Below are 21,156 nucleotides of genomic sequence, written 5' to 3' on the forward strand. Positions count from 1 at the left end.
ATGTTCATGTAAGTCTGCACCAACAGCCAATCTGAAGAAGAAAATATTACTGAGTTTGTGCATGTGTAGAGGCTTGTTAAGTTATTTGTTCTTCTTCTTTTTAAATGAGGCTTGTTAAGTTATGATCAAAGTGGAAAGAGGGAATCGCAAGACATTACTCTTTCATTACTAGACATTACTAGCATTCAGGCCCTTTTCAATCACGCTAACCAGGAAACAGACTGACAGCAAACAGAAATAAGTGCTATGCACCAAACATTTAACCTGTGGGACTCATTGCCACAAAATGATCTCACAGCCACTAGCTTCAACAGCTTTTTAAAAGGGTTAATGGAGGATAGGTCCATGAAAGAACATGATAGCTATAGACTATGAGGGGACTGAGACTTTGTGCTGACAACTAGTCAATGGCTTTTTCCACCTGCCTTGCCCCACCCTCCAGCCCTAGCAGCCTTCAGAATGGAGTTGCTGCCAAAAGCATTTTTATGTGTGTCTTTCGATGAACTGAGGGGAAATTTAAGAGTCATGGGGGTAGAGTATATCTCTCTCTCTCTCTCTCTCTCTCTCTCTCTCTCTCTCTCTCTCTCTCTCTGTGTGTGTGTGTGTGTGTGTGTGAGTTCCACAGTGCTAAGTTTGTTTTCAGTTGTTAGTTTGTTAATGATGTTAATACAGTGGTACCTCTGGTTATGAACTTAATTCATTCCAGAGGTCCATTCTTAAGCTGAAACCGTTCTTATCCTGAGGCGTGCTTATGCTAATCGGGCCTCCCGCTGCATATGCACACTTCTGACACGCAATTTCTGTTTGCATCTTGGGGCAAAGTTGGCAACCAGGAGCAGCTACTTCCAGGTTAGCGGAGTTCGTAACCTGAAGCGCACGTAACAGAAGCGTTCATAAACAGAGGTACCACTATATTGTTTTTGTGGGTTATGAGTGCTGTAACACTTTGTGGATATGATTTTTGTTGTAGCTGTGCTGTTTAGCTTATTTAAGTTGTTTTGTTAATAGTGTTTAATAGAAGGTGATTTGTTGTTACTGGTGATTTGTTAATTATTCCGTATGATTTATGCTGTGGTGTTCTAGTATGTTTTCCTTTATTGTTTGTAAAAGGGCCAGCTCTAGGTAAGATCCTGGTGGCGCCGGGCTGGGAGGTGGGGCACTGCGTGGCAAAGCCGCGCGGAAGCCAGGCAGGGCGCTGCAAGGGCGCCGGAGCGATCTCCGCTCCTCAGCGCCAGGGCGCCCGACCTGCTCCAGACTGCCCTGGTTTGTAAGCCTCTTTGTGCCATAGAAATTCAATAGATGAAATGAAAGGAATAGACTGAAGCTCCATTTCCCAAGGCAGTGAGTGCCCTTTGCTGATGACGACATGCTCAGAGCAAACACAAACAAGGTGACTACCTCAAACATGTCCTGTTTCCAACCCTGACATATGAGTTTCCTTCCTAGATATGTCTTGCTCTTACTGAGTTTTTGCTGCCAGCTAAAGACCTACTCTGCCACCATAGCTCAGTGGCAGAGCATCTTTGCTTGCAGAATTCACTGGTTCAATCCCCGGCATCTCCACCTAGGGCTGGGAAGGAGCCTTGCTTTGTGGCTGAGTGAGGCTTTTGTTTATTACTTTTATATCCAGCCTTTCTTCCAAGAAGCTCAAGTCAGAGTACATGATTCCCCTCCCTTTTATCTTCACAACAACCCCGGAAGGTAGGTCAGGCATGATCAAAGTAACAAATAATATTGGTCTCAATTTATATATATATTTCTTCGAGATACTTCCATTTTGAACAGGCACAAAACAACCCATTTTCCTGGTTCAAATCAAAGCACTGAGTCTACAGGACTGAATGGAGAGATTACCTTCTGCAACTCTTTCACAAACTGCTCATGGTGGGAATTGTCTCCTCCACGGGATTTGATCATATTTTCCACTGTGTTCGCTGATATGAACTCTGAAGTATACATCTGCTTAAACACACTTGCCAGCAGATGGGAAATGTCCTACACAGAAAGAAAATGAAGATTTATTTTTTTAAAAAAGCTTTGGAGACTGGATGTGATTTTGAGAATATTTCACAAAGGTCCCAGAGTGAGGAGGACTAGGCATTTAAATAAAAAGTAATACAAATGGGGTGGGGGGTGGGGAATTACTAAAGACTTTATCTCATCAACGTAACTGCAACTGACTCAGAAGAGGTTAACTCGAAGGCCAAACAATACCACAGCCTGCAATGGTGACCTTGCTAAACCTTGATAAACGGGATGTATAGCAAACTTCCATTAAAAGTTGAGATTCAGCTAAAAACAATGGTCAACATGGAATTTTAAAAATTGCTGGACAGAATGAAAAAGTTTGCTGTATTTAGGTATATGTATAAACCACTTCACATGTTTTCCTTTAAAAATCCAAAGCAGTGTACAAAAACAAAACAAAACAAAACATGCAATACAGTACAGAAAAAAAACATAAAGCTTCTTATCAAAATCTGCTACAAACCAAAACAGCTCCCAAAGTACTCTGCTAACATTGTTTACTCTGGAAAGCAGGTGTCAGTAATGATTTTCAGATTGAATACATTTTTGTTTACACAAGGCTTTTCACATGCAAAAACACCAGAATAAAAAAGCACAAGGGATAACCCTTTCCCGCCCTCAAAATTAAATCTCGGATGTGTTGTGGAAGGAAAGGCACTCTGCACATCCTCAGAGAAGCTCTAGTCTGTGTGTATGTATGCGTGTGTGTCGAAGCGCAACCTTTTAAATACATGCCTAAGCAGCAGAGTAAACATGCATATAAGGAACGTTTTCCACTCCACTCTCAAAATCAAATCTTGGATATGCTGCGGTTTGAGTGAGACAGAAAGGCACTCTGCACAGGCTCAGAGAATTTCCTTTTTACCACACCCACGTGCTTCGGAGCCTGAATTACATACGCAGCTCCCTCCAAAAATCAAACATCAGCGGCGCTGTGGGTGAGAGCGAGAGAGAAAGGCGCTCTGCACATGCTCAGAGAAACCTCTGCACACCTTCCCCCCCCCCCATGCAAGCGCGCGGCAGTCGAAACTTCCTCCCCGCCCTCAAAAAAAACAAACTCCTCAGATATGAGAAAGAAGGGCGTTCTGCACATGCCCAGAGAAGCCTGAGCCTATAACGCGCGAGTTTTGTCGAAGGGACTCAGGGCGGCGAGTCATGGACTCGAAAGGGACCCCCGAGGGTCATCCAGCCGAGCCCCCATGCAATGCCGGAAACTTCTGACCTAACGAGGGTTCTGGAACCCACGACTCCGGGAGGCTTCGCTTCCCTCACCTGAGTCAGCTCCGAGGCCGGCCTGTGCCTGCCCATGGAGGGCTCGGGGCTTTGACGAGCCATGGCGCCTCCCTCCGCCGCCGCTCGCTCCCGGCTCGCCCGGCGAAGCTTCTTCCCCGTTGCTAAGGGCCCGCTTCCCTCGGCTCTTAGCAACGGCGGCTTCCGGCCTTACTTCCGCCTCCTCCTCCGCCCCCTCCCACCCAGAGAGGGGCGTGGCCGAGCAGCCTCCCCAACGTTCTACCCCGGAGTCCTCGTTTGTTCCTCTTCGCTGCAGCGGGACTGCCTCTGAGCATGGGCAGAGTGCCTTTCGTCTCCCCGCTGTTTTATCTAAAGCGGTTCAGCCCAGCGCTTTGCAATGATTACTCAGCCCGGATCTGATCTAGGGGGCTTCCTCCCCTAGGTGAATGTGCACGGGGCTGTGCGCTTTTTTATTTCATTTTTCATTTTAGGCTGAGGAGCAGAGGGTGTGGGGCGAGAAGGGAAAGAATAAGCCGCCCCTATAAGCCTTTCAATGCACACGAGGTGGATATATAATCCAAGAGTTAGAAGGGTTCTCTGAAGGTCGTCTAGTCCAGAGGTGGCCAACTCCCAAGAGTCTGCGATCTACTCACAGAGATAAAAACTGGCAGTAATCTACCCCCCTTTTTAGGGGTTCAGGTCAAAGTTGTTGAGATTTTTTAAGGAAGGCCCATTTCTAAGGGGTTCAGGTCAAAGTTGAGCTTTTTTGAGGCAGGTGGAAAACCCAATTTTGGGGGGGGGTGAAGAGCTAAACTTTTGGGGCGGAGCCAAAGTTGTTGAGCTTCTTTGGGGGGAGCAGTGTCGTCCAGTGATCTACCGGTAGATCACGATCTACTTGTTGGACGTGCCTGGTCTAGTCCAACCCCCTGCAATGCAGGAATCTTTCACCCAGTGTGGGGCTCAAATCCACGACTCTGGGGTGAAGAGTCTCATGCTCTGCCGAGCTTTATAATCATATGAGTTGGAAGGGAGCCCAAGGGTCATCTAGTCCAACCCTAGCAACACAAGAATCAACACTCAGTCCCGCATTCAGTTTGAAACCATACCAGACCTTGCTTAGCTTTGCAAATGTGGGAGCAGTTATAGATATCGGTGTGTGTGTTTGTGTGAAATTTCATAAATTGTATATACCACTTGATTGTAGGGAAAAACCTTCAGAGATCATGCCCTGCCTTTGTTTATTTTAATTTACAGCCATACCTCGAGTTACGAACGCTGCAGGTTGCACGTTTTCGGGTTGTGGACCGTGCCAAACCCAGAAGTACAGGAACGGGTTACTTCCGGATTTCGGCGCTCGCGCAAAATGACGTCATGCACAGAAGCGTCAAATTGCGTCACGCGTGTGTGCAGACGTGGCGCTTCAGGCTGTGAACGCTGTGGGTTGCAAACATGCGCACGGATCACGTTTGCAACCCGAGGTATGACTGTACCATAATTTTAAATGCAAGTGTAAGCTCCCCCAGTCCAGAACAAATCTGGTCCCTGTGCCTGCTACTCTGAACTGCTAAATCCCAGTTCCATCACTGAAATCATCCACAGAAGCATCTTTGGTTGTCCCCCAAGTTGGCGAAGCTAATGTGACGGTCAACACAAAACTGAACTTTCAATGTCAGCCGCCCGGGGTTGTGGCATGCTCTCCCAGTGGAAATCCAGCAGGCGTTTTTGTATTAATTTTTAAGTGTATTTTCTTTAAAGTTTGCTGGAAACCTTTCTGTGCCACCAGGCTTATGCAGACAATTAAAGAAAAGAAAAATCTGTTATGGTTGGCAATGATCTGTAGCTTTTATTGTATGCACACACTGTACATTGCTTTGATACATATTTAGGAAACAGTGGCATGCATTTTTTAAAAAATAAACAGTGCAATTGCAACATAGGTTGCCACTGCAATGCAGGGGTCAGCAAACTTTTTCAGCAGGGGGCCGGTCCACTGTCTCTCAAACTTTGTGGGGGGGCAGACTCTTTGGGGTGGGGGTGGGGAATGAATGAATTCCTATGCCCCACAAATAACCCAGAGATGCATTTTAAATAAAAGCACACATTCTACTCGTGTAAAAACTCCAGACAGGTCCCACAAATAACCCAGAGATACATTTTCAATAAAAGCACACATTCTACTAATGTAAAAACACGCTGATTCCCAGACCGTCCGCGGGCCAGAATGAGAAGACGATTGGGCCAGATCCAGCCCCCCCCCGGCTTTAGTTTGCCTACTGTGCAGCTGGAAATTCATGCCTCCACCTCCTCAGTTCCCTGTGCTTGCACATAGTGTTGCAGAGAATAAGATACTCGAAGGTCCCTAGCATCTGATTCCCTTGTTGTAGGACTTTATACTACAGTATCCAGCCAGTTATTTGGTTGCAGGCTTAATATAACAACAACAACCACCTTGCAATTTTCCTTTTGAAAAGCAATGGATACAGATTAATGCACAGATGCACTCACTAAACTGCTTTTTAAGCATCCATCCCATTGGTCCAATAAAACCCAACGGAGCACATTGTGTTGTCACCTCAAAGGAATGTCACTGTTCAGGATCCTGGGGGGAAATTCCCTGCTGGGTGAACTTCCCACACACCCATAAAGAACAAGATTGTCAACATTTCTCTAATTGCAAAGAAAACTCTTAAATGTTGCAATTATTCACTGGCTTTCTCTGCACAAAGAGGAAAGCAAGGAGGGCAATGGACCCCAGGGAGGGAGCTAAGATAATGGCTGGGATGGGTTGCTATATTCTGCCAACCTTTGGAATGTGGCCTGCCTTCTCGAATTCCCATCCTCTCTTCCATTGCAAATCTCCAAAATTACAAAGCTGAGATCCAGGATTATTTTTGTGTCTTGTTTAGACACCCTCAAGCCTTTGAAGTTTCAAGTCTCTAATCTGAGTGTGTTTCATGTCTATTTCTGAAGCTCTGGGTTTCTGTCGTCTTCTCTTTTTTTCTGGAAGGGCTCCTACGTTTTTTCTCAGCCACATGGCAAAAATCTGCTTGCTGGTCGTTTTTTTCTTTTTACCATCCTGAAGATACAGTGAGAGAGAGAGAGATGGTGTACCTCTTTGGGCTTCATCCTTTAACGCAGTAATAAGAGCTAAGACAGCATTGATTTCAAGTCTGGTACGGCTCAGCTGGAAATAGCACCCCGTGTCTTTCATAGGGAAGGGCGATCGACCATACAACATCTTGGAACTGCTTGCCTCTCCAGAAAAGCAGGCAAGATAGCAATTCTGTTTCTGCCTCTGCCCCGAGGCCCCTGCTGTTTTTAGAGATTTCCGCGCATGCGGGAAGAATCCGAGAACAGTGGGATCAGAAGTTCATCAAAGAATGGACTAAATTTGCAGATTATTTGAAAGACAATTGCATTCAATTGAATACCTTGGTAGGATTACGAGAAGCTTTGTAAGATAAAATAGGAAAAGTCATTGCGGCATGGAGTTTTAGTGATAAAGTGTAATAATTTAAGGCAGTGATTGATATGTGAAGTATAAATATTAGTAATGAATATTAGAACATCATAAGGAGGGTCTGGTGGAAGTCATGGTCCTAAAAAGCCAAAACGTTAAAATAAGGAAAAAATGTGATGGATATTATTATTGTATTGTTAAAAACTAATAAAAATTATATGGCCAAAAAAAAAGTTTTCCACGCATATATAGTTTGGGACTCCTCTCTCTCTCTCTCTCTCTCTCTCTCTCTCTCTCTCTCTCTCTCTCTCTCTCTCTGTTTGCGAATATTGCCCTTTGACCTTCTTCTCTGCTGTGTTGCTCCTTTTTGTCCCTCCCCCCCATGGGCTTTAAATATCCCTGCCAAAACCGAAAGGCCCAACTAGCAGAGACTTACATTCCAGCTGCCAAATGACAGGGTTGTGATGAGCAATTGGGCGGAGGCCTGCTTTGCTCCCCCCCCCCCGCACAGCTGCCAGTAGGGACGTCAGTATTAGAGGAGGGCTCAATTTGCCTGAGAGAGAGAGACACAAGCTGCTGTGGCTGGACTCCTCTGAGACCTATGGTGCTGCAAAAAGAGTGAGTTGCCGCTACATCAGCACTTTCCCTTGCGCACAGAAAAGTCGAGGAGCCTCTCAGGCTGTGCCTGGATTGCAGAATTATTTGCAGGAACCAGTCCGCTCAGCTCGCTTCTAACATCTGGGCAACCACATCTGTTGCAGCTGCATAAGTGCCTTTTCCGGCGGGCTTTCCTGGAGAATGGAGCAGAATGGCAGCCCCTTGGCCTCTGATGGTGAGTCGAGACTTGCAGTGATTTATGGCAGGCATGGTTGAATGCTGTTGAGAAATGCTCCCTTGCCTCTGGCTTAAGGGTGAAAAGTCCCCACACCATGGTGAATTTTTGAGTCAGCCATTGTTAAAGCGGCATGCTCCAGATGTTTCGGACTATCATGAACCAGCATGGTCGTTGTAGTCCAAAACTCTTTGAGGGCGCCAGGTTGGCAAAGGCAGATCTGAGCGATGTGCTGCCCAGGCATTGCGCCACTTATTGATCAGTGTTTTTGCTGCAGGAAGGAAAATAGTTCATCCCAGCGGAATATTTTATTTGTTCCCGTTTGTGGCTCCGCTTTGGAGAAACATTTATTTAAGGATAGTAAAAGAGACCGCTCCAACTGAACCTCTTTTCAACCAACCACTTTTTAATTGCATTTTTATCAAAGCAAAAGTAATTTTTTGTTATGGTATTGAAATGCTATCTGATATTTCGTAAAGCTAGATTGCAATTTGGTACCCTGGCTCGCTGCCGTTCTTTCATTCTACGCTCTGTAGGGGAAGTGTTTTTATTCTTTGTGTACTCAACAGTATCTTGGCATGTAATGAATGGAGACTCAAAATTAGCACTAATACAGGGTCAATGTATCTGTTTCACTGAAACCTGGAAACTGTTTGGGATTTGGACCATGGCAACTTTACAAATGTTGGTAAATCTCTATTACTTTTTTTTTAATAAAAGCAACTAATTGGAGAGTACAACTTCTGGGATAACACAATCAAATCCAAATTTGAAAATGTGTTTTATGAATTGTAGGCAAATCTATGTTTGTTTGGAATGTGTAATAACAGCTCAATCAGTAGAGTATGAGACTCTTAATCTCAGGGTTGTGGGTTCGAGTCCCTCATTAGGCAAAAGATTCCTGCATTGCAGGGGGTTGGACTAGATGACCCTTGCGGTCCCTTCCCACTCTACAATTCTGTGCTTCTATATGAAGTTGCCTTTTACGGCCCTGCCTCCCCAGACGCTGGCAGATCAATGTGGGACCTTCTGCATGCAAAGCAGATGTTCTGGCTCTGAGCTACAGCTGTTCCCAAGACGTTCTCAGTGCTGAAGTGAAGTTTTTTTTATTTTGTACAGCATTTTCAAAGTTTTGACTGGGAATGGCACCAGTTGACAGCCAATATTAGTCATACACAGAGCAGGCTGAGCCCATGGAGTAGAAGAGGCTTCTTTTAAGACTTGGTAATCACCATACTTTTCACTTAAGGCAAATTATTTTTGTTGTTGCACTGTACGCTATTATGTCATCAACGTGCATGGTATTTTACAAAGTTCAAGAAAACAGGTTTCTTCCTTGAGGACTAGACAGTCTGAAATTCAGTAAAAGGAGGCAGATAAAACGTCTCCACTCAAGGCCAGTTCCTTGCATTTTTGTGCTGAAGCTCCAGAGTCATTTGTCCTCCACATAAAAACAATTTATTTAAAATGAGTTAAGCCCAATGAAAACTAAAAATTGAAACTCTGCTATCTGGGAGCCTCTGCGACTGGATGCCTGCCTCAATGCCATATTGACCAGAAGTCCTGTCTAAAATTAAAATGGGGACACTAAATATTTGTTTAGCGTTCCACCCCAGTACTCTACAGCCTTTGTAAACACCAGTTTAAGCGATCCTTACAACATTTCTGTAAGGTAGGCTTATACTGTATACGGTAGGCAGCCCTGTTTAGGAAAGCTTTTAATGTTTGGTGTTTTACCGTTTTATTATTATTAATATTCTGTTGGGAGCTGCCCAGAGTGAGTGGGGAAACCCAGCCAGATGGGCTGGGTATAAACATATTATTATTATTATTATTATTATTATTATTATTATTATTATTATTAATTATTATTATTATTAACTCCATTTTGCAACTGTGTGGTCTGAGGTTGGCAAAGTGGAGCTTCCCTGAAATCACCTGGGGAGTTTATGGGTGGGAGGATTTGAACTGCGGGCTTCTCCCGCCTCATTTTCTTGAGTCATCCTACTAGCTCTCATAATGGTCCAGTACTACTCGGAATAATAATAATGATAATAATAATAATAATAATAATAATAATAATAATAATAATAATTTATTATTTATACCCCGCCCATCTGGCCGGGTTCCCCCAGCCACTCTGGGCGGCTTCCAACAAAACACAAAAATACAGGAATCCATCAAACATTAAAAGCTTCCCTAAACAGGGCTGCCTTGAGATGCCTTCTAAAGGTCTGGTAATTGTTGTTCTCTTTGACCTCTGGTGGGAGGGCATTCCACAGGGTGGGTGCCACTACCGAGAAGGCCCTCTGCCTGGTTCCCTGTAACTTGGCTTCTCATAGCGAGGGAACCGCCAGAAGGCCCTTGGCACTGGACCTCAGTGTCCGGGCAGAACGATGGGGGAGGAGACGCTCCTTCAGGTATACTGGACAGAGGCCGTTTAGGGCTTTAAAGGTCAGCACCATCACTTTGAATTGTGCTCGGAAACGTACTGGGAGCCAATGTAGGTCTTTCAGGACCGGTGTTATGAAGTAAGTCCCATTTAGTTTCATGGGACTTACTCCCAGGGAAGCGTATATAGGATTGCAGCCTTAGTCCCATTATTCCGGCCAGCTAAATATATGAAGTTGTAGTTATAAGCATGTGAAGTATTTGTACTGAAGGATTGAAAAGAAGTGATAGAAAATACAACGCACCACCGAGCACATTATCAGATTCTTCCAACACACAAATGGAGGAGTGTTAGATTGTTTCATTCTTCAATAGTTGCAAAAATGGAATTTACTGTGGGAGCATTTGATTCCCTCCCCCCCCCCCAAGTTCCATACTGTGTAATAGCTGAGAAGGAACAGAAGGCCCACCCCGCAGAAAAGGGGCAGGAGATTAAGTAAATAGATAAAGGGATATCTTTCATTGGGACAACCCATGCAGGCTTCCAGATTCTGCAGAACTGTATGTCAAGCAACATCTCTGTTAGAGACCTGTGAAGCTTGCAGGCCTCTCTTCCACACCAACATAGGCTGGTCCAATAAAAACTACTGTATCATTATACACGTAAGTATGGTTTTTCAGCAGCGTGGAGATACGATCTTACAGCCAGAACAACCAAAGATGAAACTGTACCCAAAATGAAGGTGTGTCCCCCCTGCAACTTCCTTTCAATGTTGCCACTTCCTCCAGAGAGAGAGAGAGAGAGAGAAAGAAGCTTGTTGCTTCTTCGAGAGTCCAGAAGGATGTCATAAACAAATAAAAACAAACACACCCTTTAAAACCATCTAGAATAGACAATACTGACCTTGTTGGAGCAATCAATGGTTTGATTCAGTAAAAGTCATCTTCCTATGTTCCTAATTAAAAAGGTAAAGGTAAAGGTACCCCAGACCATTAGGTCCAGTCGTGGACGACTCTGGGGTTGCGGCGCTCATTTCGCGTTATTGGCCGAGGGAGCCGGCGTTTGTCCGCAGACAGCTTCCGGGTCATGTGGCCAGCATGACTAAGTCGCTTCTGGTGAACCAGAACAGCGCACGGAAACGCCATTTACCTTCCCACCTGAGCGGTACCTATTCATCTACTTGCACTTTGACATGCTTTCGAACTGCTAGGTGGGCAGGAGCTGGGACCGAACAATGGGAGTTCACCCCATCGCGGGGATTCGAACCACTGACCTTCTGATCGGCATGCCCTAGGCTCTGTGGTTTAGACACACCCGCGCCCCATGTTCCTAATTATGTATGCTTAATGAATAAGTGCATAGTTGTAATTAAATAATTGATTTTTATTTTTTATTTTTTAAAAAAATTAAGGATTCACTTGGTTGTTGTTTTTAAATGACTTCCTCAGTGAACTAGACTTCCCCCGGCTACAGCAACTGTGACGCTCCCACTGATATGGAAAGAACATAGCAGGATGTAAATACACAAAAAACAACACCCCCAATAGTTTGGAAACTCTGCTGCAATTCCGCTTTTAGCTGGGAGCATTAGAAGAATATAATTAGTAGGAGTCACTAATATTACCCTTTGTGTACACACATTTTAGGGTTGTTCTGCAGTGTTCCATCCCTGCTCAAATAGGATTTGCAGGTGTTGAAACAATGCCAAAAACCTGCACAACCTTTTTATCCAGAAGCAGTAGTTCGATTGTTGTATTATTATTATTATTATTATTATTATTATTTATTTTATTATTTATACCCCGCCCATCTGGCTGGGTTTTCCCCGCCACTCTGGGTGGCTTCCAACAAGTAACAAAATACATTATGTATACAGTATGTATTCAGAAGGCCGTTTGACCTCTTAAATTGCCTTGTTATGACTGCTAGAAATATGCAGGGAGTTGTTTTATCAGTTTTAGCTGCTTCAGACTTGCTGATTATTTTGACTTTACTGCTTGAGCACCATTTGGTGGAAAGGTTGGATGAAAATTTAAACAAACAAACAAGATAGGAAACCGTGCCGCGTTCATACCCCCTTCAATATTTAGAATAGTAGTCTGTCCATCTGTAGTCTAACCTCCAAACGAATTCAAAGGCGGTAGTCTTTATTCAAAATATATATTTAAAAAATTAAAAAATTGTCCAGTAGCACCTTAGAGACAAACTAAGTTTGTTCTTGGTACAAGCTTATCTGAAGAAGTGTGCATGCACACGAAAGCTTATACCAAGAACAAACTTAGTTGGTCTAGGTGCTACTGGACAATTATGTACAGTATATGTATATGTATATATATAGAGAGAGACTGCATCAAACCAACAGGCTACCTACCTGAGTCTTTATTCAGTTACCCAGGAGTAAATCCCCATAGAAATTAATGGGACTTACTTCTGAGTAGATATACTTGCAATGGCTCTTTGGGAGCCAACCTACACTTCCATGTTTTACATGTTATTAAAAACACACAATTAGGACTTTGCATTTCTTTGTTAATAAAGGGGGGTGGGGGACCCAACCACGTGGTGTGTGGTGTTTGTGTGCCAAATCCGGATCTGGACTGTGCAGCAAGAAGAGGAGGTGGCCCCCAATTTTGCACACAACCCTGACAAAATTGCTGTTTGCTCATCAACAAACTACCAGCCAGGAGCAAATTTCACCTTTGAGCAAAGAGCGCTGGATGGGGTGGGTTATTTTTGCCACATCCCTTAAACCCACATCACGGTCCCGATCCGGATCAGTCGTCTCCCCCTGCCTCCCTCCCAAGGCTACTTTGTGTTAAGGGTTGCATCCCGGTCGCTTTTATTATTATCATGATTTAAATAGCATAGCTATTAACACAACACGCAGTTTGCTCCCATTTCTCCCTCCAAAACGCACACTGGACGGCAACGTGGAAACTGCACTTTTATGCCCAATCGAAGTGCGCTTTTTATGCACTTCACATGTCTTCACGAGTCAACAGCCTTAGGATCGGGCCTGCAAGCGAGTTTGCAGACACACAAGCGCGCCCGCGTGTTCAAAAACCAAGATGCGCCCCTGCTGCAAGGACGCATTGCTCCTCTTTTCCGCGGAGCAGCTTTTAGCGCAATTCGTTTTTCACTGCCACTGAACTTGCATTTCTTTTATGATCTCTGAAGCGGGGGATTTTCAGGCCGACGTGGTTTGAATCGGCCTCCTCCTGATTTCACAGTCTCTCTCCCCCTCCCCTTCCCCGTCTCCAAGAGTTAAGATTTTTTGTTTTAATCAGAAAGTGACGCGTTTCCCCCCTTAGGTCAGGGCGCGGACCTCGGAGGAAGCAGGCCTGCTCTGAGCAGCCTCAGTTGGGAACACTGACTCAGCTGGGAAAAGCTTTGAAAGTCTGCGAGCCAGAAACTTTCCAGGCATTAGAGGAAGAGAGAGAGAGATACAGGGGCGGAAGTTTAGGGAGAGCAGGAAGAAGGGAAAATAACTATGGAGAGGAATTGAAGGGTACTGTATATGGGCGAATCTGCAACACTCTCATTTTTCTGTTTCCCATTTTTACAGCCTTAAATTCAGTTCTCCACAATGCTTTGCACTTTTAAAGAACTCGTGAAAAATACATCAACATCAAAGTGCACATTTCTCCTATTGCACACATCTTTGCGCCCAACTGACACATTTGTGCAAAGCAGTCTTCCCCCTGATAACAATGCATTTCTTCTGGATGTGGTTTTTCAGCAATATATGGTTTTGCAAGCATCGGATTTATGATCTCTTTGCAAATGTGCTAGCAGTTTTGTTGCCGCACCACTAGGAGGGCATACTTAGAGCCATAGCACTTATTTCGTGGAAAGCGAGAATGCCTTGATGATGGGGCAGGGCTCAAGTTGTCGCGCAGCAGCGGTTGTATTTTTGTTTGTTGGTAATTTATTGCATTTATACCCGATGAATCACAACACGGGTCAGACTCTCCCAATTAAAATCCAGGCAGCATTTAATCCTGGTAACTATCAATAAGCAATCTGCCTGGGGTTTTAAAAGCCACTCAGGGTTGCTTTCCAAATCAAGAGTATTTCTAAACATTGCGAGCAGTGCATTTGAAATAACATAGCCAAGGTGCCGAACTCATTTGCTGAAGCAAGCACAATTCTGCATGTGCGCCAGAAGGAGCTTCGGGTGTGACTAATCACATTTTTGCTTTCGGCCTTCACCAAAGAACTCCAGTAACGCAGCCGTCCTCTGTGATTCATCCCTCCTATTACGCATTGCCTGTCCTCCTTCTCAAGACCTGTTCTCCCATGTGCAACAGTCAGCCGCACACAATGAAAACTATGCTTCCGATCCCATGATGGCTGGTTATTATCCTATTAACACATTGTCATTATGACGGGCCAGGTTTCAACGTATCTGCTGGATGGCAACGACTCCTGTAGGCCGGTGATGGGAGAAGCCATGTCCCTCCTGGTGGTGTTAGTAATACAAATCCCATGCTTCTTGTCCATTGCCCATTCTGCCTGAGGCTGACAGGGCAGTGTGGAAGGGCCAGGGTAGTTTAGAAGCTGAGGATCCCCTACCAAGTGTGGCAATGGGGCATCATGGGAATCAGAGTCCTCCTCATGCCAACTGTGAGACTAAGGGCAGACTAATAGAATCATGGAATTGCAGAGTTGGGTCATCTGCAATGCAGGAATCTCAGCTAAAGCATCAATCACAGATGGCCATCCAACCTCTGCTTAAAAATTTCCAGGGAAGGAGAGTCCATAACCTCCTGAAGGAGACTGTTCTACATGGTGCCCATGCAAAGGTGCCCAGAACCGCTATCCTTCCTATTGCAACGCCTCAGTGTGACTAAGATGGCATTCAAACCAAATGTTTAAAGTACAGTGGTACCTTTGTTCTCAAACTTAATCTGTTCTGGAAGTCTGTTCCAAAACCAGGGCGCACTTTCCCATAGAAAGTAATCCGTTCCAGACTTTTAAAAACAACCCCTAAAACAGCAATTTAATATTAATTTTTATTATCTAATGAGATCATTGATCCATAAAATGAAAGCAATAAACAATGTAGTGCAGTCACACAATCAATCAATCAGTAGCTGAACTGGGTTCCACGCAGTCACACACACAAAAAGCATCAAAACCCAAAAATCGTGTGAAATCGTGCAAGATCATAGGACTGAAAATGGCCGCCGTGCTCGTGTGAGAAAAAAAACCGAGATTGCGGTGTATGCAATGGTCTGATTCAGTTTAAGGTAGGGATGCCATACGTCCAGATCTTCCAGGACATTGCTGGGATTTCAAAGGCGGAATTGACATCCGGGGTGGGGGTGGGGGTGTGTGGATTTGTGAAAGGCGGCACTTTGTCCTGGATTGAATTGAATTGTCCAGTCAATTGAAAAATCACGGGGTTTTGGGGCGTTTTTGTAAAAAAAAAAAAACTTAACAACTTTTGGGTTTTCCTAGAAAAAGCTAAACCATTTTGGAGTCTTCTGAAGAAAAAAAAACTTCAACAACTTTCAGGGTGTCTTGGTTTTTACTTTTTGAAATCTGGCAACTATAGTTTAAGGTAGCTTCCTATGCTCCAACATTCAGCTTAGTTTGAATGCTGCGCTGTTGTTTTCAATTGTGTTTTAACTGGATGTGTTGCAAGCCATCGGGGGTGGGGGTAGGGCCTGAAGGCAAAATAAATGAATGAGTTGAGGCAACCCCGCCTTAAACTCTCAGCTTGCGTTAAAAGCACATTGGCACAGAGCTAAAGCAATGACTGCAGATCTGCCTTGCTGATTCCTAACGTTTCCACTAGATGGAACATTTTGATTATGAAGAAAAACAAGAAGAAGAAGAAGAAGAAGAAGAAGAAGAAGAAGAAGAAGAAGAAGAAGAAGAAGAAGAAGAAGAAGAAGAAGAAGAAGAAGAAGAAGAAGAGGAGGAGGAGGAGGAGGAGGAGGAGGAGGAGGAGGAGGAGGAGGAGGAGGAGGAGGAGGAGGAGGAGGAGGAGGAGGAAGAGATTGGATTTCATATCCCGCTTTATCACTACCAGAAGGAGTCTCAAAGTGGCTAACATTCTCCTTTCCCTTCCTCCTCCACAACAAACACTCTGTGAAGTGAGTGGGGCTGAGAGACTTCAGAGAAGTGTGACTAGCCCAAGGTCACCCAGCAGCTGCATGTGGAGGAGCGGGGAATCAAACCCGGTTTACCAGATTATGAGTCTACCAATCTTAACCACTACACCACACTGGCAAGGCCAACGGGTGAAATAAGAGAATCGCAGAAGGATTATAACTCTAATCTGGTCGTGTTGCTTCCTAGGATTATCACACAAATTACTGTCGGCAGGGCCATTCGGCAGGGGGAACAGAGAATAGACTGCTATTTTTCAGGTGGGATTTAGTCTCATTGAAGCAAATTCAGGTTGAAGTGCATTTGGTGCAACAAACCTGCTTCCCCCAAACCCCCAGATTTTGCAGAGCGACACTCCTGCGAGGAAGGCTTGCAGCATTTGGGACATCATAGTTTAGAGAAAAGCTGAGTTGGGGATAGGGATGATAGAGGTGTACAACCCTAGAAATCGCGGACATTCAGTGAAGCAGAACGTTGGGAGATTCAGGACAAATAAAAGAGTTCTTCATGCAATGCAGAGTTAAGGTCTTCTTATTGTTGTTCAGTGAGGAAAGTGGCAGCAAAGTGCTGGATGCAGTATATTATATTCTCCCCGCAAGTAAATAAGAATGAATGCTCAATAAACAGTAGGCATCATATATGTAACCTCCCTGCAACATTAGAGCAAGCAAGTCGGGATGAGTGCTCAGTAAACAGGTCGTCTGCGAATACAGCCAGATCCATACGGCTGCAATCCTGTACACCGGAGGTCGCCAACAAGCACGCTTTTGGGACAATGGATGCATTTGGAACTTTGAGAAAGTGCCGTGGGCGCCAGTCGCAAAATGGCTGCCATGGGGCACAACATGATTGCTTATGGGATGTGTCACACCACAAAACAGCTGCCCCAGCTAAAAGAGACAGGATTTCAGGGACTAGGCAGAGGAGGAATGGTGGAGACCGCCTCCCCAGCCTGACCCTTCCAGGGAGGAGGACGACAACGACAGTATAGCTTTACAACAGGGGTTTGCAGGAGGTCGCAGCTCAGAGGCAGATGTGGGGGAAATCTGGGAAATCTTGGGAGAGCCGGAACAACACCTGACTGACACAGCATTGTTAGAAAGCATTCCAGACCCTCCCCTTCTCCCAGAATCCGGTGAGCCTTAAAAGTAGGAGAGCAAAGAGTTCAAAGATAGAGGGCACATAGCAGCACCCGTAGAAGTGATGAATGAGGAAGTGGGAGAGACGGGGTGGGGTGGGGGTGGAGATTCACTTGGGACAATGCCATTATCCAAGAGGCTGGGTTCCATAGCCTCTCTCTGTGAAGACTGAAATAAAAAAGGACAGTAAGAAACTTTCCCTTGCCTTTATACTTTCCTGGGCATCCAGGTGGGAGCCGCTGACAGCATCCTAACACCACAAAATATTATGGGAAAGGCTTTCCCCTCTCCTACAGTATCAGCAGCTGGACGAATGGTAAAATGGTCCCTGCACCCTCTCACTCACAGAGAGAGGCTTTTTGCCTTCTTTCTGTTTAGAATCACAGAATCGTCGTCGAGTTGGAAGGGAGGGGGAGCCTGAGGATCATCTAGCCCAACCCCCTTGCAATGCAGGAATATGCATCTCTCCCGTATGGAGGGGGCGGTGGATGCGGGCAGATTCAAGGGGGCAAGTTCAATGTAGGAGAAAGGCTGAGCTAGCGCAAGACAGGGACTGAGGAAGAAGAGCAAGCCTTGTCCCCTCCTGCGCTGGATTTTTAAGGGGAACATCTTCCTTTTTTTTTTTTAAATATTTTTTATTAAATTTTCCGATTATAAACAACAAATAAAGACAATCATGACAATCTTATTTCCAAATCCGAATGTCCACATCCAAAATATAACATATAATGAAAACATATACAATGAAGAAAAAAAAAACAATAATAACAATAAAATTACCTAATTTTAAATTTCTTAATTCCTTATTGGACCCCCTCGAGCCCCCTTTTTAACGGTTCCAATATCGGCTCCACTTTACAGGTTTCATTTTTTCCCCAAAACCTCCTATTTCCCCATCTGCAACCTATATAATTGCTTAAAATCCCCTTCAAATGTCTAAGTTACAATACTTCTTAACATATATTCTAAATTTCTTCCAGTCTTCTTGCAGCTTCTCGTCTCCCCGGTCGCGTAGTTTCCCGGTCAGGTCAGCAAGTTCCATATAGTCCAACATTTTCATCTGCCATTCATCCACTGTTGGTAGCTCAGATGTCTTCCAGTACTTTGCTAGTAATACTCTTGCCGCAGTCGTGGCATACAAAAACAAATTCCAATCTTTATTAGGTAATTCTCTTCCCATTATGCCCAAAAGAAAGGACTCTGGTTTCTTAATAAACGTAGTCTTAAAGACTCTTTTCAATTCATTATAAATCCTTTCCCAGAAGTCCTTTACTAATGGACACGTCCACCACATATGATAAAACGTTCCTATTGCCTCCTTACATTTCCAACATTTATTATCCTGGTTATGGTACATCTTTGCAAGTTTTGCTGGGGTCAAATACCATCTATACATCATTTTCATCATATTTTCTCTCAAGACCGTGCATGCCGTAAATTTCATATTCTTTTTCCATAACCTTTCCCAATCCTCCATCATAATGTTGTGTCCCACATCTTTTGCCCAATCTATCATTACCTTTTTTGTTTGTTCATCTTTCGTATGCCACTGCAGTAGCAGATTGTACATTCTGGAAAGATTCTTTGTCTTTGGATCTAGCAGTTCTGTTTCCAGCTTGGATTTTTCCTGTGAAAAACCATTTTTCTTATCTAGCTTATACATTTCATTTATCTGGTGGTATTGGAGCCAGTCATCTACCTTACTTCTTAACTGCTCATACGTTTTTAACTTTAATTGGCCTCCTTCCTCCACCAAGATATCTCTATATTTGGGCCACCTGGCCTCCGTAGTCAATTTTTTATGAGCCTTAGCTTCCAAAGGTGAGATCCACAGGGGTGTTCTCCTCTCTAATAAATCTTTATATTTAATCCACACCTTCAACAATGATTTTCTAATTACATGATTTTTGAAACTTTTATGATTCTTGACTTTGTCATACCATAAATATGCATGCCATCCATAAGCATTATTAAATCCTTCCAAATCTAAAACATCTGTATTTTCTAGTAAACACCAATCTTTCAACCAACAAAAAGCGGCAGCTTCATAATAAATCTCAAGATCTGGCAGGGAAAAACCTCCTCTCTCTTTACTATCTGTTAACAATTTATATTTAATTCTCGGTTTTTTCCCTTGCCATATGAACTTAGATAACACCTTCTGCCACTCTTTAAAGCATTCCACCTTATCTATAATTGGCAACATTTGAAACAAAAATAACATTCTTGGCAATACATTCATTTTCACAACTGATATTCTTCCTGACAAAGACAATTTTAAATCCGACCATCTTTCAACCTCCCTCTTGATCTCATTCCAAACTTTCACATAATTATTTTTATATAAATCCAAATTTTTCGCAGTTAAATTCACCCCTAAGTATTTCACTTTTTTCACAAATTGTAGGCCGGTGGCTTCCTCCAATGTCTTTTTCTCTTCCGGTGTCAAGTTTTTATCTAACACTTTGGTTTTACTTTTATTCAATTTAAAACCAGCAACACTGCCAAACTCTTGGATTAAGTTCAGTGCGTTAATCGCACTGGTTTCTGGGTCTTGCAAAGTTAAAACAAGGTCATCAGCAAAGGCTTTTAACTTAAATTGTTTCCTCCCTACCCCCACTCCTTTAATCGATTCCTCTCTTCTAATCATTGACAAGAGCACCTCCAGGACCGATATAAATAAGAGGGGTGATAGGGGGCACCCCTGTCTGGTTCCTTTTTCAATTCTAATTTCCTCTGATACCCCACTATTTACAGTGATTTTTGCTTTCTGCTCTGTGTAAACTGCATTTATCGCATTCATAAAACCACTTCCCGTCCCCATCCTTTCCAAATTCTTCTTCATAAAGGCCCAAGAGATATTATCAAATGCCTTTTCCGCATCAATAAAAATCAACATCGCTTTTTTGTTAATTTTCTCCTGTAAATACTCCAAAATATCAATTACATTTCTAATATTATCCTTCATATGTCTGCCCGGCAAAAAGCCAGCCTGGTCCGAATGAATCAAATCCCCCAACACCGTCTTCAATCTGGAGGCCAAAATATTTGCAAAAATTTTATAATCCACATTCAATAAGGATATGGGGCGGTAATTCTTGATTTGAGTTTTGTCCATTTCTGGTTTTGGTATCAGCGTGATGAAAGCTTCTTTCCAGGAGTCCGGTGCCCCCCCTCCCCTCAGGATCTCATTGCACAAATCTGTCAGTGGTCTTATCAGCCATTCCTTTAAAGCTTTATAATATAAGGGGAACATCTTCCAAGGCCTTTCATGGACGCCATAGGAGGGACTGGCAGACCCACAGGCACCCAAAAGCCCCACATTGGCCACCCCTGCTCTATGCACAATTTCTTCTTTTAGAAACAGGAAACTGCCGCTGCCTGTTTACTCTCCCTGTTTCACTTCCAGCTCATATTTGCTTCCATTCCTTGTTCTGCTCCATGGTGTGTGTGTGTGCTTCTGCACACAGAGCAGCTGCACTGCTACCCTGTTTCATCAAGGAGTCTGACAAAGGAAAGTGCCCTCCTTATATCCGTCTTCTCTTTTGGGTAGAATTCAGGGCAAACCTGTTCCCACCATTTGTAGCAGAGGGCAGATTTGCTTCAGGTGGATTGACCGGGCTTTGTGTCACTCATGGATTCACCTCCCGCCCCCTTTTAATTGTTGTTGTATGTGTCTGTCTGTCTATCTATCCCTATCTATCTATCTATCTATCTATCTATCTATCTTCTATCTATCTAGGGCCATCTTTAGCATATGCGGCGCCGGGGTGCAAAGATCCGCCCAGCGCCCCCAAATGTTCATCTTGCTGCTGCCCCTGCCTCCTCCCAAGTAGTAATAAATGCTACTTTCACGGAGAGAAGACTGAGGGAGGGGGATCCTACATTCAGGCAGGGGAGAATGGGGGTGTGAGGTGAGGGGGAGAGAGAGATGCTGCCTTCCCGCAGGGAAGCC

At 44.1% G+C, this 21,156-nt stretch overlaps 2 protein-coding genes across 4 annotated transcripts in view; one reads left to right on the plus strand and one right to left on the minus strand.

Moving 5' to 3' along the window:
* Positions 1 to 3,441, minus strand: part of DLEC1 (DLEC1 cilia and flagella associated protein) — a 50,384-nt gene extending 46,943 nt beyond the window's left edge. For 2 of the 3 annotated variants that reach the window (XM_088654164.1, XM_088654163.1), the window contains exons 1-2: positions 3,301 to 3,438; positions 1,855 to 1,995 (exon numbers count right to left, since the gene is read on the minus strand). In XM_088654164.1, coding sequence (XP_088510290.1) covers positions 1,855 to 1,995; positions 3,301 to 3,363 — 204 coding nt within the window. In that variant the 5' untranslated portion in view covers positions 3,364 to 3,438. Of the gene's footprint in view, positions 1 to 1,854; positions 1,996 to 3,300 lie in introns of all 3 variants that reach the window. The other variant, XM_088654165.1, reaches the window with a different exon arrangement.
* Positions 3,442 to 7,289: 3,848 nt separating this feature from the next.
* PLCD1 (phospholipase C delta 1) overlaps positions 7,290 to 21,156 on the plus strand; it is a 59,499-nt gene continuing 45,632 nt past the window's right edge. The window contains exon 1 of the mRNA XM_035129298.3: positions 7,290 to 7,550. Within this exon, the coding sequence (XP_034985189.1) occupies positions 7,517 to 7,550 (34 nt within the window). The 5' untranslated portion in view covers positions 7,290 to 7,516. The remainder of the gene's footprint in view (positions 7,551 to 21,156) is intronic.

The sequence above is a fragment of the Zootoca vivipara genome, chromosome 11, assembly GCF_965207765.1.
Source record: "Zootoca vivipara chromosome 11, rZooViv2.hap1.1, whole genome shotgun sequence".
Classification (NCBI taxonomy): Eukaryota; Metazoa; Chordata; class Lepidosauria; order Squamata; family Lacertidae; genus Zootoca; species Zootoca vivipara.